Source organism: Osmerus eperlanus, chromosome 6 (assembly GCF_963692335.1).
Source record: "Osmerus eperlanus chromosome 6, fOsmEpe2.1, whole genome shotgun sequence".
Lineage (NCBI taxonomy): Eukaryota > Metazoa > Chordata > Actinopteri > Osmeriformes > Osmeridae > Osmerus > Osmerus eperlanus.
The window spans coordinates 5,856,019-5,880,141 of NC_085023.1; the positions used below are offsets into that span (position 1 = coordinate 5,856,019).

The 24,123-nt window shown below is 46.3% G+C and overlaps 8 protein-coding genes across 8 annotated transcripts; 3 read left to right on the forward strand and 5 right to left on the reverse strand.

Moving 5' to 3' along the window:
- The first annotated feature begins 1,526 nt into the window (after nt 1-1,526).
- On the forward strand, nt 1,527-2,082 carry LOC134022025 (centrosome and spindle pole associated protein 1-like). The gene is made up of 3 exons (XM_062463188.1): nt 1,527-1,633; nt 1,733-1,805; nt 1,894-2,082. The coding sequence occupies exons 1-3, from the start codon at nt 1,601-1,603 to the stop codon at nt 2,034-2,036; spliced, it is 249 nt and encodes an 82-aa protein (XP_062319172.1). The 5' UTR covers nt 1,527-1,600; the 3' UTR covers nt 2,037-2,082.
- Nucleotides 2,083-6,592: 4,510 nt separating this feature from the next.
- LOC134022013 (histone H3) lies at nt 6,593-7,087 on the reverse strand. Its single transcript, XM_062463174.1, has one exon. It carries the CDS (start codon nt 7,083-7,085, stop codon nt 6,675-6,677), a length of 411 nt encoding a protein of 136 aa, XP_062319158.1. The 5' UTR covers nt 7,086-7,087; the 3' UTR covers nt 6,593-6,674.
- A 595-nt stretch (nt 7,088-7,682) lies between these two features.
- LOC134022014 (histone H2A) lies at nt 7,683-8,151 on the reverse strand. Its single transcript, XM_062463175.1, has one exon. The coding sequence runs from the start codon at nt 8,132-8,134 to the stop codon at nt 7,748-7,750; it is 387 nt and encodes a 128-aa protein (XP_062319159.1). The 5' UTR covers nt 8,135-8,151; the 3' UTR covers nt 7,683-7,747.
- Nucleotides 8,152-9,041: 890 nt separating this feature from the next.
- Nucleotides 9,042-9,713, reverse strand: LOC134022006 (histone H1-like). Its single transcript, XM_062463168.1, has one exon. It carries the CDS (start codon nt 9,666-9,668, stop codon nt 9,042-9,044), a length of 627 nt encoding a protein of 208 aa, XP_062319152.1. The 5' UTR covers nt 9,669-9,713.
- A 3,033-nt stretch (nt 9,714-12,746) lies between these two features.
- Nucleotides 12,747-13,221, reverse strand: LOC134022018 (histone H2B-like). Its single transcript, XM_062463180.1, has one exon. It carries the CDS (start codon nt 13,165-13,167, stop codon nt 12,793-12,795), a length of 375 nt encoding a protein of 124 aa, XP_062319164.1. The 5' UTR covers nt 13,168-13,221; the 3' UTR covers nt 12,747-12,792.
- Nucleotides 13,222-14,085: 864 nt separating this feature from the next.
- On the reverse strand, nt 14,086-14,493 carry LOC134022022 (histone H4). Its single transcript, XM_062463184.1, has one exon. The coding sequence runs from the start codon at nt 14,450-14,452 to the stop codon at nt 14,141-14,143; it is 312 nt and encodes a 103-aa protein (XP_062319168.1). The 5' UTR covers nt 14,453-14,493; the 3' UTR covers nt 14,086-14,140.
- On the forward strand, nt 14,388-17,953 carry LOC134022746 (uncharacterized). Its single transcript, XM_062464496.1, has 4 exons — nt 14,388-15,111; nt 15,522-15,615; nt 16,772-17,375; nt 17,864-17,953. The coding sequence occupies exons 1-4, from the start codon at nt 15,015-15,017 to the stop codon at nt 17,951-17,953; spliced, it is 885 nt and encodes a 294-aa protein (XP_062320480.1). The 5' UTR covers nt 14,388-15,014.
- LOC134022004 (uncharacterized) lies at nt 17,576-20,366 on the forward strand. Its single transcript, XM_062463164.1, has 2 exons — nt 17,576-17,684; nt 18,305-20,366. Exon 2 carries the CDS (start codon nt 18,493-18,495, stop codon nt 19,858-19,860), a length of 1,368 nt encoding a protein of 455 aa, XP_062319148.1. The 5' UTR covers nt 17,576-17,684; nt 18,305-18,492; the 3' UTR covers nt 19,861-20,366.
- Nucleotides 20,367-24,123: the final 3,757 nt, after the last annotated feature.

The window sequence follows — 24,123 nt, forward strand, 5'->3', positions numbered from 1 at the left end:
TGCCTGCACGAGGGAGAGGAAGACAAGTACCAGGACAAGGGAGAGGAGTGGGACAAGGGCAAGGGAGAAGGAGAGGAGTTAAAATGTGTGGTGGTGCTCAAAGAAGGGCCAGAGCTAGGGAAACTGATGAAATACTGTAAATGGTGTCGGAGTGGAAAACTGGAGGACGGTCCCTAGTGAATTACAGTAAGACTGCCTTTACGTAAATATGTCATGTCTGTCCTTATGTGAACCAGCTGATATGGGAGGGATCCTTGAGAGAAGGATTGACGTTAGGAACACAGAGTATCCATCCAAAATGCAAAGTTAGGGAACACATGCTCTTACCATGAACTTTGCTCCAGGCATTGGAGGCCTGTTATAACTGATAAGCAAGTAATACGTAAGGAACTCATGGGCTCTATCCAATAACCAAATGAGGACATTAGAACACTGCAACCCCTGAGTTACGTAAATGTCAGGCCGGCCCCCTTGGCATATCTAATATTGACAAGAAGCAGAGGGAAATTGACAGGTAATCAACTGGTTATCTTGCAGCACATTTATGTTTAGAAAGGTAGAAAGGACGTTTTATGAGTATAAAGCAAGCTGTGCTTATGCAGGCTTTTCATGCGCGAAATACCCAGTGTGTCTATATCCTGTATTGAAGTAAATAAAGCTGATAATCGAAAAGTCCTTTTCGATCATCAAAAAGAACCAGATCTCCGACAATGGCAGCTACATTGCATATTTCTTGCAGTAATGTCCTGTTGCAAATGAAGCCTTTACTGCAACAATATGTTTCTGTCTTATTTTTTTCAATACAGTAACCGTACATTCTATAAAGCTACTCTGAGATGGGTCATTCATTTTTTGTTCTGAATTTCTGCAGCGAAAGAAACAAAATGCATGCTTTTACTAAACCTAACAAAACAAAAATTATAGAGAGGCTTCAAAAGAAACTTAAGCATTCACCTGTAGATTTTTTATATTTTTCTCCCTTAACTTTTCTGCGCCCCTCTTGCGCTTTGGTGGTTGTTTCTCCATTTTATCGATGCTAAACTTTAACGATACTAAACCAGCATACGCTTCAGCCAACGGCTCGTGTCTCAGGGCGGCGATATTATGAATCAGGGGAAGGGAGTTCCTGGATCTGATTGGGTCAGGCCAGTGCCAATAAAGATAATTAACCAATGGGCCGCTGTCAGTTCTTTATGGGCAGGCCCGACCAAAAACAAAAAAATCCTATAAATTATATCGGCGATTCGGCCCTAAAATGCGTCGGCCCAGCGGGGCAGAACATTACCTAGCTTGCTTTACCGAGAAATGGTTACTAATGGTTACCAACAACAATGAGACTTTAAGTGGCCAATGGGAACACAAACATCCAAATACACAAGAAAGGGCTGAATACCACTTATTGCCCTATGAGAACACTCGAACAGAATGAATGCATGTAACATTACAAGTGTTGTGAAATGTCGCTGAAAGATTTGAACAAACAGAAATGTTAGTATGATCCCATCATGCTGTCTATCTGCAGGTGCGCAGGGAGATCTGCCCCCCCCCCCCCCCATCCCCACCCTCCAGGAGAGACACAGGGCCCCCCAGTCCACCCAGCATGGACAGCAAACGCTCCACCACCCCCCTGTCTGTAAGTTACCCACTTGTATAAACCATAAATGTAGTATGGAGAGCATGGTCTGAAAACAGGTATCAACTGATGTCTCTCTCCCCCACACACACCTTTTAGGAGGGTTCTCTTTCAGGGCTCCAGTCCCAGACACCCTCTGTCCCAGCTGCTAGGAAGGAGCTGAGAGCTGCAGGTAACACACACACATACAAAATGTTCCATATAGCCAGAAACAAAACATATTAGATTAGTAGTAACTGGTGTGTGTGCATGTGTGTCAGGCTGCCTACCAGAGGACAAGAGAAGAGTGCTCTGTCAGTTAGCTGCGATCAGTAGAAAGCTGCGCAGCAAACAGAAACGTGTGAAGGGACAGTTGATGCTCTCAGAGTGGGAAGAGCTGGACTGTCTCATGAGTGACAGGTAACACCCTCCACTACTGTAATGACAGAAGGTGACTATGGTAGGGTCTGTGCACGTGTCCCACAGGACAGTTTTTCTCATGCTGGTGTGTGTGTGTGCGTGTGTTCCATGTGTGTGTGTATCCAGGCGTAGGGAGCGCCCCGAGGTGGATATGGAGTTGGAGTCAGAAAGTGTCTCCATCTGTAAGGCTTTATTATATCCGTCTGCATTTCACATGTATTCTGCGTGAATAAAACACAAGATAAATGCTGAGTTCCATATTGTGTAAGGTCAGATATCAATGTGATGACATATCTTTATATAATTTGGCCTACTTCTTATCTCAAAATATATACAATATTTGACATTTAATATTTCAGTTAGTCGATGAGCAAAGCTAGTTCAGGCAGGGCAATCGGGCAGCGCGCGTCATCCACTCACTACCACACGTGTGTAGCCAGCGCGAGCCCATTGGGCCACGTTTGATAAGACGGCCTCAAAGGCCGAGCGGATACGCACACACTCACCCCGGTTGTTGTATGATCCGTGCTGCTGCCGCCCTCCACCATCCCCTTCTCCCCCTTGCTGTCTGTATGTTCTATCCTTCATGGGGATTATGTCTCTATGGTCGCTTCCTTTAGATTATCCACTCCCCCAAAATCAAATCTATGTCCATGTCATGGTATCAATAAATGCTCAAATCTAATACGTGATTGTCTTGACTGAACTTAATATTAAGTTAATGATTGTATATACTTGTTGCTGGCAATGATCAACAAGAGCGCCATTACCGAAGTGTCCAGTTGTTGTCGTAGCTGACCTTGTTGTTTGTTCCCTGCCCAGACCCCATGGGCGACACTTACCCGGTGCCCCGTCCCCCTGAACAGAAGCCCCCCCAGATGTCTTCCAGAGGGAGGAACAGGCTGGCCAAGAACAACAAATTGCACAAAGGAATTTCAGATATCTATCCATGTTAGAAATGCGGAGAGAATTCCTCATAATAATATGTTTCTTTCAACTGGAGCGAGGTTTAGGGAATACTGGTACAGAGTTTGATCATTAAGTATGAGAGGCTAAATCTCTTCAGGTTTAGGACAGGGAGGCTTCCAGATGACGACATCCTGTCAAGGTGTGGTTGAAGAAGGTGAACCCAAAAGCAGGGAGAGGCCATACAGGATCAACGCTAAAAGCATACTGACACGTAAAGACGCAACCACGCAACAAGGACTGACAAAGGGAGCAACTAGATATTACCAGCAACTTACCATATATACAGAATATATAAACAGAATGACCAAACTAACCAAATATACTCATAGAATGACCAAACTAACCATATATACACACAGAAGGACCAAACAAACGAAAGCCTCACACAACAGGTGGGTTCACAGGAGACATACGCATCTTACTCACACAAAGAAGAATGGAGTCAAGTGGACTGTCATGTGCTTGGGTTTTCAACAGAGAAGAAGTTAATGATGATGATGACACCGATTGTAAGTATATCCCCTAACTGCTGGTGTCTCCCCTAGGATACCTGTGTGATTATTATGATGAGGAAGTCTCCAGGTCTATCTCCGAGGCTCGGACCAATTTTTGCTATTTGATTTTCTTCATTTCTTTCATCTTTTCATGAAAGTGTCAATCTTGTGCTTGTATATACCTCCCATAAATAAATCCATGCTTGAAATCAGTGTGTGTTGACTTGTATCTATTGTTTGTTGGCACAATTACATACATTAGTGTCATTATCGCAAACCTGAAAATAATCACAGCCATGGTGAACCTTGGTGAAAAATGTTTATAAGGTTAGAAATGGTGGTGGGTGTTTTATAGTGAGAAGGCAAACTCTTAAGAGACTGATGTTGGTATCTTACAATACCACAAAGCTACTGTTGATCTGTCTAGTGTCAGTTGAGGGCTGCGGGTCCTTTCAATACCTCTTGGCTGTGCAAAGGACAGCTATTTCACATCTCTTTTCTTAACCATTTATTTTCTTACTTGAAAATGCCAAGGCCGTTGGAGGAGTTGGTATTAATGTCAAGATACCCAAAAGAAGGCAACAACTGAATTGCAAGCCAACTCTTCAAGTGCCGAGGAGGTGAAAACGGCCATTTTATTATATTATTAATTATCAATTGTCTCATTACTTTACGTGTACTTGAAGCAAAATGGTTGCCTAATGCCTAAATGTATTGTGTTTCAATTTAGCTTATGTTGGGGATATCACCAATCCTCTGAACAACTCAAGCTTAATGGTATTTCAGTTTGTCAAGCTTGAAAACAGGTCATTTTGAACTTAACAGAAGGGTTAATACTTCAAACATCTGGTTGTACAATAATCATGTCCTATCACAAACTGATGAAACGATAGTTAATGGAGGTAACTCCAGTTCTATGAGTGGAGCGGAGCCCCATAGGGGAGCTCTGCTCCTATTGGTTTACCCGCTGCCTAGTGCAGCTAATGACTGAAGATCAAAATATACACACACCTGTCACTCACACAGGTGTCCTATATAAGGGGGTGACAGCCGTCACTCATCCTCCCAAAAGTATTAATACAGCCGGGTTGAATAAGTCGAGCTGGGCCTGCAGCCCTATGGGGCTCCGCTCCACTCATAGAACTGGAGTTACCTCCATTAACTATCGTTCTATTTCGTGGAGCTCCGCCCCATAGGGGAGCTCTGCTCCTATTGGTTTAGGCGGAGCGAGCGAGGCCAGATATACCCCCAGCGAGACTAGATCTAAAAGACACATAATCTCACAAGGCACCGAGGACAGACCTGCTGATGTAAATAATACACAGGGTCTGTCCTCCTGGTCAGGCCGCTACTGTGACAGAGAGCCGTCCAGGGTGAAAACAGGAGAGTTTACTTAAAAACTCATGTTGTTCCTCTCGCCTGCACAACAGCTAAGCTGTAGGGGCAACAGAACACATACAGTATAGACCTCACAACTGAGAATGTCTGACTGTCCCACACTTGGCGATAAACCCAACGAACAACTCGCAACTAGAGCCCACAAGAACCTTGCGAGTTGTCATCTCGCTACACCTGATCCACCAGCCATGCTGAGGACAGAATGCGCAAAAGATGAGGAGGAAACGTCCAATAGATAATATCGCACAAATGGTGAAGGCGACGACCAAGACGCCGCTTCACAAATCTCCTCCACTCCTACACCCCTGAGGATGGCGGCTGATGCCGCCACTCCTCGGGTGGAATGAGCCCGAATGCCAGGTGGCACGGGACATCTCATAGACTCGTACGCGAGACCAATAGCCTCGCAGAGCCAGTGAGAAAGTCTCTGTTTGGAGAGTGGCAAGCCAGCTCTCGATCCACCGTAGCAGATCAGTAACTGGGGAGAAGATCTGATGCTTGCTGTGCATTCCAGATAGCGCGAGAGAGCGCGCACTGGGCACAGGCCATGTAAGCGTCTTTCCTCCTCTCCGCTGTGCGGAGGTGGGAAAAAGGCTCTCAGTTCGCAGCTTTGTGCCCTGAACGCTCGGCTTATCACCTTGGGGATAAAAGCCGGGTTAGGACGCAACACCGCTCTTGTTCGATCACCCGAGATGACCAAACAATCCGCGCGTGTTGACAAAGCGCACAAGTCGCTCACTCGCTTAGCCGTAGTCAAAGCGAGAAGCAGACTCGTCTTGAGAGAAAGCAGACGTAATGACACATCGTCTATGGGCTCGAAAGGTGGCCCACACAGAGCGTCTAACACCAGAGATAAATCCCATGTAGGTGTTGACGCTCTCGGAGGCGGCCTGAGCCTACACACCCCAGCCAGAAAACGCTTGACCAGCGGGTGGCTGAACTTTTTTGGGAGGATGAGTGACGGCTGTCACCCCCTTATATAGGGCACCTGTGTGAGTGACAGGTGTGTGTATATTTTGATCTTCAGTCATTAGCTGCACTAGGCAGCGGGTAAACCAATAGGAGCAGAGCTCCCCTATGGGGCGGAGCTCCACGAAATAGAACATTGGACACACAGTGTCCAATGTCACAGTGGACTATTGAGCAGACTGCAGCCTATTATCCGCGCTGCTGAAAAGGTGATCGGCTGCAATCTGCCTACCCTCCAGGGCCCCGAGGCGAGCAAGGACGATTGTGGCCGACTCCTCCCACCCTGGACACTGTTCCAGCTATTCCCCTCCGGCAGAAGGCCGGGGTCCATCAGGACCAAAACGTCATGCCAAAAGAAGTTTCTTCCCACCCACTGCTGGCCTCTTTAACAAGGCCAGCAGTGGAGGACTCACACTGACATAACACTTGTATCTATTATACACATATAGTCCATCCACCACCTATTTGCACGTTATATTGCACCATTTTATATTGATATTATTTATATTCTTACATCTTGTTAGCTCTCGTATTAAACTTTACATATTCTACTTTTAAAATTAAGATCCACATTATTGAATGCACCTTCCTGCCACAGTAAATTGTGTAATCCTACATGGAAATAAAGCCAATTTGAGAAGAAAAGGCCTTGATCCTAGTTTGCATTTCAAGTGCCAGCAATAATTACTCAGACATAAGAACACTATGACCAAGACGTTTGACACAGAAGGCATTTGTCTTTTGGTTTAAACAGTGAAGTGGCTCTTAAAAGAGCCTTTGTGGGTTTCGAGATCACAGACAAGTCGACAAGTCTAGGCGCGCTCTCCGCGGATGCGGCGGGCCAGCTGGATGTCCTTGGGCATGATGGTGACCCTCTTGGCGTGGATGGCGCACAGGTTGGTGTCCTCGAACAGACCGACCAGGTAAGCCTCGCTGGCCTCCTGCAGAGCCATCACAGCGGAGCTCTGGAAACGCAGGTCAGTCTTGAAGTCCTGGGCGATTTCCCTCACCAGGCGCTGGAAAGGCAGCTTGCGAATAAGCAGCTCGGTAGACTTCTGGTAACGACGGATCTCTCTCAGAGCCACGGTCCCGGGCCTGTAACGATGGGGCTTCTTCACGCCACCGGTAGCTGGCGCGCTCTTACGAGCAGCCTTGGTAGCAAGCTGCTTCCTCGGGGCTTTGCCACCGGTAGATTTACGAGCGGTCTGCTTGGTTCTGGCCATGATACTTGTCTTCTCGTCTCCGAGTTGAAGTGAAGTCCTAGTAGAAAGAATAAGTACAAGTTTATATCGTCGGTTTGTCGTCCGCTGATTGGACTTCTCTCCCGAGCAGACTGATTGGAAGACCGTCGACACCTTCTCCTTTGGCAATTGGACGCGGGGACCTAGCGTCCGTTCCCGCCCACACTTGAAACCTTCTGGCTCCGCTCTAATCCTTCGCACTGCTGCGCCCAGTGGCGGGCACGTAATCGTTTAATGAATAAGTACATTAATAAACATGCGGCCTAAATTCATTCTTGCATTTAAAATCGACCTTGTTCACACCAATGACAAACTGAACATACAGTATTAAATGATGTCAAATTACTGCGCATATTAACCCAAAGTAATCCAGCATTTTCTTGACCATTCCTATGGGATGCGCCCTGGCTTATACATGTAGAATGAACAGCACAGCAAACCATGTAGGTTTACTTACAGTGGGAGAATTTATAAAAGTGGTTCCAGCGTGGCGATAGTCTTATTCTATTATTGATTGTGGCTTTTAATTGACCGAGTCCAATACAACACTATCTAGTGAGAAGTTAAAAACAATGCGCTTTTGAAGAGTGTAGTGGGTGGCTCTTAAAAGAGCCTTTGGGGAAAGTGAAACCAAGGTTTAGTCTTTACTTGGCCTTAACGGCCTTCTCGGTCTTCTTGGGGAGAAGCACCGCCTGGATGTTGGGCAACACTCCACCTTGAGCGATCGTAACGCCACCGAGGAGTTTGTTGAGCTCCTCGTCGTTGCGGACGGCCAGCTGCAGGTGACGGGGAATGATGCGGGTCTTCTTGTTGTCACGAGCCGCGTTGCCGGCCAACTCCAGGATCTCAGCGGTGAGGTACTCCAGGACTGCTGCCAGGTAGACGGGTGCACCAGCTCCCACACGCTGCGCATAGTTGCCCTTGCGGAGAAGCCTGTGAACACGACCCACGGGGAACTGGAGCCCAGCGCGGGACGACCTGGTCTTGGCCTTAGCCCTGGCTTTTCCTCCGGTTTTGCCTCTTCCGCTCATCTTCGTGATATTGCTGTTCAAACGAGTAGCTTAAAGCGTCTGTCGCAATACAGACTTTATAGGCTAGCTGATGGTAAACGGCTTTCATTGGTCACAATTTCGGTTGGGTCTCGATCCATTCGTAGGTGGCGACAAACTCGGGGGTGGAGCCATTCTCTCTCCCGCAGAAGGCGCGATTGGTCGTCTCGTCTACCCACCCTCATCACCTCTCTTTGTTCATCCAGTCGGTCCTCGTTTAAGGCGCCAAATACATTAATGTTGCATGGATGGCTGAATGAATGCCTAGTCCACTATACAATCGTCAATCGTGTAGTGAGAACTATTTCATATATCCACATACATTTTTACCAGATATATATTTATATTGGATTTGCATCCTTAATAATATTCCAAACAACTATTTGCAGGTTGCTAATAGCAGAAGCACAATTTATATGCAGCTCTACAGTTCCACGAAGCACTTTTACCTATGAAAGTCCCATGCAACGTGTATTTCTCCAATTAGCTAGCGGTATCATTAATGTTCTTCATCTGTCATGGTTTTCTCGGTAGATTATCCCAAATGGGAAGTGTCATTGCAACTAGTCCATATCTTATTTATCATCGTTTTGTGGCGGACGCGTAACAAGTATCACTTCTACCTCTGGTACTGGCTGGCTACTTTGTTTTCATATTGGCCGACTCCGGGATTTAGCTCATGTCTGAGACCAAGAGAATTTAAGGTGCAACAGAAGTGGCCTGTCATAAAGTTCCAAAGACTCCAAGTTAACTGAGCGAGATGAAAGACCCATTATGCAACTGTTTGGTAGCCTACACGGGCAAACAACATGGACATGCACATTTCAGGACAAGTGGGTGGCTCTTAAAAGAGCCTTTTTGTGATACCGTCACAGACGCGGACTAAGGTTTACTTCTTCTTAGGCGCTGGTTTCTTTGCCTTGGCCGCCTTGGGCTTGGCGGCTTTGGGCTTGGCGGCTTTGGGCTTGGCTGCCTTCTTGGGGCTCTTGGCCACTGTTTTCTTGGGTGTTGCGGGCTTCTTCACCTTCTTGGGGCTCTTGGTTACCTTCTTGGCAGCCGCGGGCTTCTTAGCCTTCTTGGGTGACTTCTTGGCAGCCGCGGGCTTCTTCGCAGCGACCTTCTTGGGCGACTTTTTAGCAACTGTAGGTTTCTTGGCGGCTGCCTTTTTGACTTTCGCAGCGGCGACCTTCTTCACGGGCTTCTTTGCCTTGGTATCCGTCTCCTTGTTGATCTTAAAAGAGCCAGAAGCGCCCGTTCCTTTGGTCTGGACCAAGGTTCCTTTGGTGACGAGGCTCTTCACTGCGATCTTGACGCGGGAGTTGTTCTTCTCTACGTCGTAGCCGCCGGCCGCCAAGGCTTTCTTGACCGCTGCCAGGGACACACCGCTTCTCTCCTTGGAAGCAGAAACGGCCTTGACTATCAGCTCGCCGACGCTGGGTCCAGCTTTCTTGGGCTTGGCTGCCGCCTTCTTCTTGGGTGCCTTGGCCGGAGCGGGAGCTGGAGCGACTTCTGCCATGTCTAAAACGCTCGTGGGACGTGTGAAATTTGAATGTGCGAGGCTGCTCTCTGCTGTTGAGTAGCGCTTCAGCGATCAGAGGGCTAGGTTTAAATACGACATGAGAACTGTGTAGACTCAACCCCCGGCCCGGCTTCTCTCCGTTTGCACTTGTGTTTTCTCCCGGAGAACAACGGGCTAAAAATCACTGTTGGAATTGTTCTGCGTTCTAAAAGTAAATTGGGCCACGAGCAGCCTTTTTAACGTTAAAAATAAGACGTTATGTGGACCGGAGGCACTCTGTGTTTTGTTGTGGCCGGCTCAAATCATCGCCGTTCGCCTTGCTGAGGGAGCTGTGCGCACCTTGTTGTCTGTGCCATTTGCTCCCAATAGTGTCTAAAATTGCTGGCGTTGACAACGAGCAAACCTTTTCCAGTGAAAAAAATAATCTGCCGAGAAACGTAACTGCTTAGAATACACAGCTGGTGTACCAGGGACTTTAAAGGGGGTGCATTTTGGGGAATACAAAACACAGTGTGTGGCTGAAGACCGGGGGTGGAGGTCGGGGAAATCTTGGTCTCCCAATCGCTCTCCTTCCCCTATAGTTTTTAATCTACAAGGACACAGGTCTTACTGTACAACTGACAGTAGCCTACAGCGTGACTGTATTATGTGGATAGTGTGTGTCTGGTCTACCTGCACAGTGAGCCGGACTCCTTAGTGAATGTCCATGTTGTTGGTGATGGGGAATGCATAAGTCGTGAGGACTTTTTTTGTTTCTCTCATTAGGCTGGATACGTGTTTGTGTTTCGGATTCCGCTGCATATTCTGTCAGCAAAATTAGAATTCCAGACAGCAACTATGCTGCAGATGACGAGCCGGTGAGGAGAGTGATTAAGAGTTGACCTTTGACGAGTCTTCAACAACTAGAACCAGCCAGGATATCCTATTCAGAAGTCTTTATTCGATTGATGCTCCAATCTTAGCTCCAAGTTTACATCCTTTCGGTTTTGTGCTTGATACTCTACTCTTTGACAACTCGGTTGCATTACATTCCAATCATAAACTTCATTGTACTTGTTTTTAGATATTTTCGTCTCTCCATTCGTGCCTCTCCACTACAGGACTGACACTGAAGTTGCGCGCCCGATGACATAGCAGCCACGAGACAAACTACGCAGCTGCAACAGTGGTGCCAACTGCACATGATTTCTAATAATTAAATAAAACAACCGCCATTGTTTAGTATTCACTTATTACATGAGTGGAAAGTATGATCGGTGATATGAATCGATAATTCCTTCAAGATTGTCTCCCATAACCTGGGCTACACAGGCACATACTGTAAACACCATGTGAATAATTTTGTTGGGGGATCTAGACGTTAGTATTGCACTGTAGTATAGTATTTGTGCTCATCATACATAGTTATCGAGATGTTGTTTTGCGGTGCTTGAGCTATTTAGACATCGTTTTCACTGTGGTATTTGTTCCGTTTGTTCACCGCGCCTGGTAGCTGAGATGAGTAAATACAGCCTGTTCCTTGACTGGCTACGGCAAAACCGTGATACACTTGGGATTCTGCAGCAGCCTACTACTCACAAGTTCCATTTGTACGTGGCTTTGGGTAAAAACGTCTCAGGCGTGATCCACCATCATGATTTTTTTAAGCAATTATATGATGTTTAAAGATGGTTACGGGTAAGAATATACACTTTGGGCTGTACAGAAGAATAAACCTGTCCCGGTTCACAAATATGTTTATGCTTCATGTTGAAACACGCCATACAGTCAAACAAGTGCAATGGATTGTTCTCCTCTACAAGGACACAGGTCTTACTGTACAACTGACAGTAGCCTACAGCGTGACTGTATTATGTGGATAGTGTGTGTCTGGTCTACCTGCACAGTGAGCCGGACTCCTTAGTGAATGTCCATGTTGTTGGTGATGGGGAATGCATAAATCCTGAGGACTTTTTATTTCTCTCATTAGGCTGAATAAGTGTTTGTGTTTCGGAATCTGCTGCACATTCTATCATCAGAGTTAAAAGTCCATACAGCAACGATGCTGCAGATGAAGAGTTGACCTTTGACGAGTTTTTAACAGCTAGAACCAACCAGGATATCCAATTCAGAAGTCTTTATTCGATTGATGCTCCAATCTAAGTTGACATCCTTTCGGGTTTCGAGTTTGATACTCTACTGTTTGATAACTTGGTTACATTCAACTCATATCATAAACTTCGTTGTACTTGTTTTTAGATATTTTCGTCTCTCTCCACTAACTCTGAAGTCGCGCGCCCAATGACATTGCAGCCACTGCCAGGAGATGAACAACAGTGTTGCCAACGGCACATGATTACTATTAAAAAACAACTTTGTTTAGTATGCACTCATTAATATGTTGACCTACATGTGTAAAGAATAATCGGTGATATGCAAATATATCGATAATTCATATCTAATTCCCCCAAGATTTTTTTCCATAACATGGGCTACACAGGCACATACTGTAAAGACCATTGGAAGATTATTGTTGAGGAATCTAGACGTTAGTATATTGCACTGTGGTATAGTATGTGTTCATCATACATTGTTATCGAGATGTTTTGCTGTGCTTCAGCTATTGAGAACACTGTTTTCACTGTGGTATTTGTCTCGTTTTTTCACCGCGCCTGGTAGCTGAGATGTGGTTAGTAAATACAGCCTGTTCCTTGACTAGCTACGGTAATACTGTAAAACGATACACTTGGGGTTCTGCAGAAGCCTACTACTCACAAGTTCCATTTGTACGTGGCTTTGGGTAAAAACGTCTGCTAAATGGACTGACACACGTTGAATCATTAACCTGACCGGAAAATTATCCATGGTGAACTCAACAATCAGAGCCTATTCAGGGCTGATCCACCATAACACTGGAAAAACTGATGTAGGCAACTACATGGTGTTTAAAGGTAGTGACAGGTAAGAATACAGCTTTGGCTTAACAGAAGAGTAGACCAACTTGTCCCGGTTCACAACGATATTTATTCTTCATATTAAAACAATCCATACATTCAACAAGTGCAATGGATTTTTCTCAATTGAAGACACAAGTGGGTGGCTCTTAAAAGAGCATTTGTGGTGAATTTGAAGGGACGCCCGTTTACTTGGAGCTGGTGTACTTGGTTACTGCCTTGGTGCCCTCGGACACGGCGTGCTTGGCCAGCTCACCGGGGAGCAGAAGGCGGACAGCGGTCTGGATCTCCCTGGAAGTGATGGTTGATCGCTTGTTGTAATGAGCCAGGCGAGACGACTCTCCGGCGATACGCTCGAAAATATCGTTGACGAATGAGTTCATGATTCCCATGGCCTTGGAGGAGATGCCGGTGTCGGGGTGGACCTGCTTCAGTACCTTGTACACGTAGATGGCGTAGCTCTCCTTCCTGGACTTTCTGCGCTTCTTGCCGCCCTTCACGGCGGTCTTGGAAACGGCTTTCTTGGAGCCCTTCTTGGGCGCGGTCTTTGCTGGCTCAGGCATTGTCAATATCGTTGCTTCTCAGGAACGAATGATGAGTAGAGGGGTAGGTTACCGGGTATATGTAGCGGGAGACATGCAAATTTTGAGGCACGCCTCCTGCTAGTCGCTGCACACAGCTGAGAAGTGACTTTTGCAAGCTGTTCTGAAATCTACTGCGTATGCATGGGATGTACCGACCCCCTTACCCTTCAGTAATCATAAACCGACAGTCATGATTACTTAAAGGAAATATTTGAAACATTTTTACACTTCAATGTACCTTTTACACTTCAAAGAATCAAGCTCGGAAGTTAAGCCCAACTCCCTGGGCAGTTTACCGCCTAGTTTAACCAGAAACACGTGGTTATTGACGTCAGAAGCTTCGTTTTGTTGCAGTACCACGCGAAACCCCCATGCATCCAGGGCTTGGTCAATGTTATCTACACCACGTTTTAATAAGGCATTCATTGAGCAGATGCTCATATCTAAAGGCACGCTAAGTACAGACCGATACATCTCGGTCAAACGCTCTCTCGCCCTGTTCAGCTAATATAACTCATTTATAGATGCCATAGCCCAAGTAGCCTGCAAACAGTTGAAGCCTGAATAATGAACCCCTTTACAATACCATTGGTTCAAATGATTGTGATACGCCATGACCACCGAAATAGAATTTGAACGAAACTTTCAGTAATTGTCATTATAACCGCTGCTTTATTAGCGATACATTGATTTTCTAGCCTAGACTGACATTGAAACAGAGTTCAAATGCGCCTAAAACTGGGGGACGAAAGTAAACTCATCAACTCAGTATTGTTCATTGAGTTTTATTCACCTAGGATAAATAGATGATATACAATTCGTTTCACAAGGCTCCACTCAATTTAGACACTCAACACCCGGAATATGGAAATAAAGTCTCTGATGCATAACATGTGGGTGGCCCTTAAAAGAGCCTTTGTGTTGAACCTCGATTTGTTAACTTGATGTTGATTTAACCGCCGAAACCGTACAGAGTACGTCCCTGGCGCTTCAGAGCGTAGACCACGTCCATGGCGGTCACGGTCTTCCTTTTAGCGTGCTCGGTGTAGGTCACGGCATCACGGATGACGTTCTCCAAGAACACCTTCAGCACACCGCGTGTCTCTTCGTAGATCAAGCCTGAAATACGTTTCACGCCACCTCGGCGAGCCAGGCGGCGGATGGCGGGCTTGGTGATGCCCTGGATGTTATCACGGAGAACCTTGCGATGACGCTTGGCGCCTCCTTTTCCGAGTCCTTTACCTCCTTTGCCTCTTCCTGACATTATGATACCGTTACGTAGAAAACAGTAGTGAGAATGGTTCTGCTTGCACAGCGCCGGGATGTTTATTTTGAGTAAGCGGACGTGAAGGAGGCCAGTTCTGTACTTCGAGGGCGTTGCAATGGGAGGGAACTTAAGTCAGAGAGAGGAAATAATAGGCTATGGTCCACATTTATATTTTACGTTTTATTCTTTTATCAGAGATATGTAGACGTCCTTGTTCATATTATTATATATTTGACATCTGATAAGCACCTGGCTGAGACACTTCAGACTAGATAGCTAAAACAGGCTCATAATCGTCATTTGATCGATTTCTGGCGATGGAGGAACTCGATTTGTATGTATCGCTTTAAAACTTTTCTACAACTCTTCATTGTTGATGATAGTCACTCTCCCGTCCTCCCTCTGCTCCAGCTATGCTCTTCTAGTGAATAAATACATGTAATTGTTGTTTAATAATTTATACTACAACCATAATTCACTCAATGGTATTTGTTAAAGCTGTGATTGAAACTATTGTAGTACAAAACAACTTGCAGTAAAACTTCTTCTCCACAGTGACATGATGTCAAAAAGTCTGTATGGCAAGCCTGGTTGTACCTGCTTAAGTGGACAAACAGGGTCCAAGGATGAAGGGCTGGATGAAGAAAGAAGGCTGGGTGAGGACCAATACAGCTTTGCCTGAAATGAGCACAATCGACAGTAAAGCTAAAGCTACACATTAAGCTGATTCACAGTCAGGAGGCAGGGACTTATGTCTCAACAGGATTTGGAGAAACTTGTCCATGCATTTATCTTCAGTAGACTCGACTACTGTAACGGTGTGTTCACATGTCTCTGTAAAAAGTCAATCAGAAAGCTGCAGCTGATTCAGAACGCTGCAGCTCGAGTCCTCACTAAGACCAAGAAAGTGGATCACCACTCCAGTTCTGAGGTCTTTGCATTGGCTTCCTGTCCAACAAAGAATTGACTTCAAAATCCTGCTGCTGGTTTATAAGGCACTGAATGGTTTAGGGCCTAAATACATTTGTGATCTGATGCTACTTTATGAACCTTCCCGACCCCTCAGGTCATCTGGGACTGGTCTACTTTGTGTTCCAAGAGTCAGAACTAAACATGGAGAAGGAGCGTTCAGTTTTTCTGCACCACATACCTGGAACAAGGTACCTGAAAGATGCAGGTCTGCTGAGACCCTCAGGTCCTTTAAATCCAGATTGAAGACTTTACTGTTTGCTGTTGCTTTTAATTGAACCAGATTCAAGGATATCAATTTCTGCATCTCACTTCTGCATTTAAAAAAAAAAACTTCACTGCAACTTTTATTTTTATTACTTGCTTTTTGACTATTTTGAATGTTTTATTGAATGTTCTTAAATCTTGTTTTCTTTTGCATTATGTTTTGATGCTTTTAGTGGTTTTATGTGAAGCACTTTGAATTGCCTTGTTGTTGAAATGTGCTATACAAATAAACTTGCCTTGCTACTGCTGCCAACTGTTTGGGAAATGCAGTAGGGATGAACATTTCAAGCTAAATTACTGTTTGATAATCAGTGAAGGGAAGTCCTGTAGTTAGCTACACAGGAACAGCAACAATGGTGGAAAGGGGACTTGCAATTGTGGAGGCAGGATACTTTGTCTTTACACGGATCTGCAACAATATCTATATTTACTAACATTTTACATATTCCACGGTTTAGTGAGAACCAACCAATTTAAATGAAATTCTGTGGAATTACAATTCACTGTGTGTGTCATTGATGCACCATTGAATATCTAGCTTTTTGGTCCCGTAACTGGCTAAAGCAATGTTTGTGAAAGGTTGTTGTTTTGTGTGTCAATAAGAGGAACCTCGGTCAATCCATCAAATGTTCAGAATCAGAATTTGGTTTTATTCGCCATGTAGGTTTACACAAACACATAGTTTACTGTGGCCAGAAGGTGCAAACAATAAACATACACGGATCTACAATCAAAAAGTATAAAAGTACAGTAGTATAACTAATCCTAGGAACTAACAAACTAAAAAATTAAACAATTTAAAAAGTAAATTCTAAAATATACTTTTATTCTATTCTACCTAGAACATATTCATAGCTAGCATGTGTTTCTTCAGCATTCCCGTCCATTACACCACTCGCAGACATACATATGTCACAAAGTATATACGGTCCAAATCAAATCAAATGTATTTGTATAGCCCTTTTTACACGCAAGCATGTCACAGAGGGCTTCACATATGCCCAACATATGCCCATAGGTCCACTTGTAACCTTCACTACCTATCCAGATCTTCTCCACCTGCCCTCTCTCTTTCTATAGGGCTCTGGAACTGCCAGTCTGCTGTGAACAAGGCAGACTTCACCCCGGCGTTCGCATCCCATGCTTCTCTTCATGCCCTTGCGCTGACAGAGACATGGATTCGCCCAGAGCAGCAACTCCAGCTGCTCTCTCCGTCAACCACTCGTTCTCTCACTCACCCCGCTCAACTGGGCGAGGTGGTGGGACAGGTTTGCTTCTTTCCCTACATATTAAATACACATCCACCCCACTCTCTGTCACCGCCAAATCATTTGAACACCACTATGTGATGCTAACTGATCCTATCAAAGCAATCTTAGTTGTCCTCTATCGCCCACCTGGACCGCTTGCCAACTTTGTGGAAGAGCTGGACATGCTCCTCAGCGTCCTCCCGGATAATGGAACCCCGCGGATAATCCTTGGGGACTTCAACATCCACCTCAAAGGAACGCAGGCCGTCGACTTCATGTCTCTCCTGACTTCTTTCGACCTGATGCTGCTGAACACACCGGGGACCCACAAGGCAGGAAAACAGCTCGACCTCATCCTGACACGTAACTGTATCACTGACTTAACATCTGTAACCCCACTGCACATTTCTGATCACTTCTTTATCCAATTATCTGTCTCTCTCCCTCCAACTCCTCCTACCTCCCCTCCCCTCGTAACTTTCCGTCGCAACCTCCGCTCCCTATCCCCTCCCACTTCTCCTCCATTATAACATCCTCCCTCCCATTGACGAGTTCACGTCCCACCCCACTGACACTGCCACCAACACCCTGTTATCCATATTAACTGGATTACTTGACACTCTGTCCCCTGTCAACCAGGCCTGCACGATCTTCTCCCTCCTGCCCATTGCTCATGGATGTTATTTGTGAAGAACGGTCCACCCTTCGGGCAGCTGAGAGGAGATGGCGCAAGTCCAAAGACGGTCTGGACCTTGATAAGTATCACTCCCTCTTTAAATCCTTCTCTGCTCACATAACTGGTGCTAAAACCCACTACTTCCTGAACAAAATTAACTCTGCCTCAAATCCTCACAAACTTTTCTCTACCTTCTCCACCCTTCTTAACTCACCTCCCCCGCCCGCCCCTCCTCCCTGTCGGCAGACGACTTCTCCTCCTTTTTTGAGGAAAAAGTCGCTGCCATTAGCAGCCAGTTCCCTGTGGCCAACGTTCCTACCCACTCACCCTCTATGACTGACTCAACTAAATGTTTAAACTCTTTCTCTCCCCTTTCCGAGGCAGAGATCTCTGACCTCATTCTTTCTCATCGCCCCACCTCCTGTCCCCCTGAACCAGTCCCCTCCCCTCTCTTTCAAACCATCTTACCCTCCATCATAACTTATATTCTCCATGTCCTTAACTCTTCTCTTACTTCCGGCACTTTCCCCTCTGCCTTCAAACAGGCCAGAGTTAGCCCTCTACTCAAAAAAACCCTCCCTTAACCCAGCCGTCCTCCAGAACTACAGACCGGTATCACTGCTACCCTGCTTTTCTAAAACAATTGAACGTGCTGTATCTAACCAACTGTCAAACTTTCTCTCTCAGAACAACCTGCTTGACCCCAACCAATCGGGCTTCAAGACTGGCCACTCCACAGAAACTGCCCTCCTATCAGCCACCACTGCCCTCCAGTCTGCCCGAGCGGCTTCGCGGTCATCCGTCATCATTCTGTGGACCCTTCTGCAGCATTTGATGTGGTTAAACATCAGATCCTGCTCGCCAGACTTTCTGAAATGGGCATCACTGGCACTGCACTTCAGTGGATCTCATCCTACCTGTCGGGAAGATCCTACCAGGTTTCCTGGGGAGGCAAAGTGTCAGGCCCCCGTGAGCTCTCAACTGGTGTCCCACAGGGCTCTGTCCTTGGACTCCTTGTCTTCTCCCTGTACACCACCTCACTTGGACCAATCATCACCTCTCATGGCTTCTCCTACCACTGCTACGCTGACGACACCCAGCTGTACCTGTCGTTCCCCCCGACTGATCTGGGGCTCTCACCTAGGATCGAGGCCTGCCTCGCAGACATCTCCGCCTGGATGACCAAGCACCACCTCCAGCTGAACCTCACCAAAACAGAACTTCTCATCATCCCGGCCAAACCCTCCATCTCCCACGATCTCTCAATCACCCTGGGATCTGCGACGGTGACCCCTTCATCCTCTGCCAGGAACCTCGGGGTGACCATGGATGACAAGCTCTCCCTCACAGCCCACATTGCTGCGGTCTCCCGGTCGTGTAGATTCACCCTCTACAACATCCGGAAGATCAAGAGATACCTGTCTGAGCACTCCACCCAGCTGCTAGTCCAAGCACTTGTCCTCTCAAAGTTGGACTACTGCAACTCGCTGCTCGCCGGTCTCCCAGCATGCGCAACCCGCCCTCTCCAGAAGATTCAGAACGCGGCAGCCCGCCTGGTCTTCAATCTACCCAGACGCTCCCATGTTACCCCGCTCCTCATCTCCATCCACTGGCTTCCCATCACGGCCCGTATTAGATTCAAGACCCTGGTACTGACCTTCCGAGCTGTGAACGGGACTGCACCCAACTACATCAAGTCTCTCCACCAACCTTACACCCCCACCCGCCACCTACGGTCTTCTTCTGACAACCGTCTGGTGGTCCCACCACTCAAGACAAGCTCTTCTCCTGTCTGGCCCCCCAATGGTGGAATCAACTCCCCACCTCGATCAGAGACACTGACTGTCTCCCCACCTTCAAGAAAGGGCTCAAGACGCCAATTTCCCGGGAGTACAACGGTACTTAGGAATGTTTGGCTGGACCTGATGTTAGTTTTAGGGAGTCAGGTGGCTGAGCGGTTAGGGAATCGGGCTAGTAATCTGAAGCTAATGACGTTGTGTCCTCGGGCAAGGCACTTCACCCTACTTGCCTCGGGGGAATGTCCCTGTACTTACTGTAAAGGCCGATATATGCTTCTGCGTTTTTTGAAAAATGGACACATGGGAACGCCCTCATCTACAGGGAACGCCCTCGATGTGCACCTCCTGAATTTTCTAACTATCCGTCGTAATTTCGGAGAGCTACGGAGAGCTACGAAGACCCCCTTGGCTGTGATTGCCGATGAAGGCTGCCTCGGTCGTTAGGTGCAATCTTTTTTTGTCTTGTTTTGTCTGTTAATTCAGTGTTCTGCCAAGATTTCCGAGGTTCTCTAACAAGAGAAGTACTTCTAAACATCAGGACTACAACTCCTGTGTATTTATTTCCCACTTTTCTGCTTCCAGCAGCAGAATTAGTGGGAATTATAGTCAAAGCCACTAGGGATGGGCGTGGTTAATCGAATATCCGGATATCCTAAAGTAAGTTAGTATTCGAATACTTTTTTCGAATACTTATGAGCATAGTTTAATTAAAAAACTTTTTTTTTTAATGAAAAACCGTTGCGTCTTGGTGTGAATTCTAATAGTTGTGACGTTAGAAATGATGAAAACCATCAAAAAAGGTAAGCTACGTGACCCTGCGTTCTGCTGCGAGTCTCCTTTCATTTCATTTGGCGCTACTCGAAGCTTAGTTTCCTGGCTAAGCAGTAGGTACCTCGCAGCAACCTCAGTTCCTGCAGAGTCGTTTCTACGCCGGCCTGCTCGTATATCGACTCCGTACTCGCCTCTCTGTTTATATGCTAATTTTCCTGAATAAAAATGCGTATGGCTAATGCAGTTGTGGCTTATTTATTTTTTTACCAGTAGCCATGTAGAGCTAGCATAAGCGGCTATTTATGTTTGCATTGTGTGGTGAAGCACCGTATCCTATAGGATTCCGGTTCCAAGTTAATATCCAAGTTAACATGCAATATTATCTCCATGTGTGTCGTTCGTTTTTTATCGAGGATACCCAATGTGTTTAATTTCGTCCAATGTATTTTTTTTAACTTTCTATTACACATATGCTAATAGCTCAGCACTATTCCACCAATTTAAGAGCCTATTAAAGAATATATTGTGCTTATTAAAGTTATGCATTGTGCTTATTAAAGTTATGAACTTAGAAGTGTGCTCAGGCTTAAACATTGGGTCTCACACTGGGTGTGGGAAGCAGGCTGTTCTCTGTGTCTCTATCTCTTCATTTTCAGAAACAACCTTGAATCTGGGTGGAGATGGCACCCGAGCAGGTGGGACGCGGAGGCAAGAACAACTCCCCGACGCACGAGAGAACAAGCTCAACCCTTTTTTGATACTTGTGTTTCTATTGAATTGTATAATATATGCTGGGGCAGGGAAAGATAGCCAGTTGGACTTCGTGAACCAGCCCAAACTCTGTTGCGGGTAGGGAAACGTAGACAACCCCAGAGCTCTGTACTTGTTGATTTCCAACTGCTGCATTAAAGCTGATATTATCGGACCTCTGCGACTCCAGACCACTCTTTCTAGAACACAGATTTGTGTCATTGAATTACCATCATTACATATTGGAATAGACACATAGATTTTGAATCCTTCACTATACATCTGAAGACGCAGCGTTTTCAAGTTCATTGTCTTTTTGTCATGTTGATAAATTGATCTTTCATTTGTTTTCTTTATTCAATCCTTATTTAATCTCATAGCTTAACAATCCCAATTATTGCCAGAATGTTTGATGGTTCATGTGTTTACTGTATGCTTTGCGTCATGTCAGGCTAATTACATAACGGAACCGCATGAATAAAAATAGATTATCCGGATATTCGAAAATAATTTAGGATACTATTCGAATAGTGAAATCAGTTCAAATCTCCATCCCTAAAAGCCACCCTCGGCTTTGTCCTAGCAGCGAAGCGTCGTAGGAGAGGCAAACGAGCCGGTGCTCTGGTGTGACTCCGTCGGCGTGGGGCACGCACAGCGTTACCGGGGATATTTCTCTCCAACGTGCGTTCACTGAGCAACAAACTAGATGAACTTCAGCTTCTGGTGTGGAAAAACAGAGACTTTCATTCATCTTCCGTTTAGTGCTTTACGGAGACATGGCTGAGTGAACTGATCCCAGACTCTGCGCTACAGCTAGCAGGTTTCAAACTGCTGAGAGCGGATCGTGACCCTGTGCTCTCTGGCAAAACGAAAGGCTGTGGTATTTGTTTTGACATTAACATTGGCTGGTGTGAAGATGTGACAGTGATTCTGCAGCACTGTTCTCCTGATCTGGAATCATTTTTTATTAACTGTAGATCTTTTTACTCGCCACGAGAGTTTGCATTATTCATTCTGGTTGGCGTCTACATGCCTCCGCAGGCTAGCGTCAACGAGGCTCAACGTGTGCTCGCCAGCCAGATACTGAGTTTGGGAGGCTAAACGACTGTACTCGGAGAGACTAAAACACCAATTCTCTGCAAACGACTCTGCTTCTGTCTGGAGAGGGCTCAGGCAGATTACCAACTACAAGCCCAGAGCCCCCCACTCCACTAACGACTCCCGCCTGGCCAACGACCTGAATGAGTTCTACTGCAGATTTGAAAGACAATTGGACAGTCCTGAACTACCCCTTCCCACCCAGGAGGCCTCCCACCTCCCCCCCTCTACAGTGACGACTCTCTCCATTCAGGACATTCAGTTAACAGAATTTTAACTTAGGCAGAATCCCCGCAAAGCAGCTGGGCCGGACTCTGTCTCTCCAGCCACCCTCAAGCACTGCGCTGACCAGCTGTCTCCGGTGTTTACCTACATCTTTAACACCTCCCTTGAGACATGCCATGTGCCAGCCTGTCTCAAGTCCTCCACCATCATCCCTGTGCCCAAAAATCCAAGGCCAACAGGACATAATGACTACAGACCTGTCGCCCTGACCTCTGTGGTAATGAAGTCTTGAGCGCCTGGTGCTGGCACACCTTAAATCCATCACAGACCCTCTACTGGACCCCCTGCAGTTTGCCTACAGAGCCAACAGGTCTGTGGACGATGCAGTTAACATGGCCCTCCACTTCACCCTACAGCACCTGGACTCCCCAGCATCCTATGCCAGGATCCTGTTTGTGGACTTCAGCTCTGCCTTCAATACCATCATCCTCTCCCTGCTTCAGGACAAGCTCTCCCAGCTGAACGTGCCTGATTCCACCTGCAGGTGGATCACAGACTTCCTGTCTGACAGGAAGCAGTGCGTTAAACTGGGAACACAAGTCTCTGACTCCCGGTCCATCAGCACCGGATCACCTCAGGGCTGCGTCCTTTCTCCTCTGCTTTTCTCCCTGTACACCAACAGCTGCACCTCCAGTCATCCGTCCGTCAAACTCCTGAAGTTTGCGGACGACACCACCCTTATTGGGCTCATCTCTGGTGGAGACGAGTCTGATTATAGGTGGGAAGCGGCCAACCTGGTGACCTGGTGCAGCCAGAACAACTTACAGCTCAATGCTCTTAAGACAGTGGAGATGGTTGTGGACTTCAGGAAGAACACAGCCCCCCTCACCCCCATCACCCTGTGTGACTCCCCAGTCAACACTGTGGAGTCCTTCCGCTTCCTGGGCACTATCCTCTCCCAGGACCTCAAGTGGGAACTGAAAATCAGCTCCCTCATCAAGAAAGCGCAACAGAGGATGTACTTCCTTCAGCAGCTGAAGAAGTTCAACCTGCCAAAGACAATGATGGTGCACTTATACTCAGCCATCATTGAGTCCATCCTCACCTCCTCCATCACCGTCTGGTACGCTGCTGCCACTGCCAAGGAAAAGAGCAGGCTGCAGCGTATCATCCGCACTGCTGAGAAGGTGATTGGCTGCAATCTTCCTACCCTCGAGGACCTGCACACCTCGAGGACCCTGAGGCGATCGAGGAAGATTGTGGCCGACTCCTCCCACCCTGGACACTCCCTGTTTCAGTCACTCCCCTCCGGCAGACGGCTGCGGTCCATCAGGACCAATACCTCACGCCACGTTTCTTCCCTTCCGCTGTTGGCCTCTTCAACAAGGCCAAGGGACCACACTGACTCTAATGACTTCCTGCTTAAAACACACTGATTTTTGCACTGCATTACAAAATTGTATCTTGTACATTTGTATTTTTTGTCATATTTGTATTTTTTTTTTTTTATATTGTAAATTATGGCAACTTATATTTTATTGTATATTTTATTTAATTCTAATTCCACTTAGTACTGCTAGTTTATGTACCCTTAGTATAGATAGTCCACATATTTATATTTTAGGTCCCTATATGTTTATTGTATGCACCTTCCTGCCAAAGCAAATTGCTTGTCTGTGCAAACTTTCATGGCAAATAAATCCCATTCTGATTCTGATTCTGATTGGTCAGTATTAAGAACCGCTTGCGTCAGGGGCGGGGTTGACGTGATAAACAGGACGAACAGAATCCTTTGACCGCCATTGCTGTAAGTTTTTAGAATTCATATTTCAGCTAAACAGTACATGTAAATCAGCATCTGAA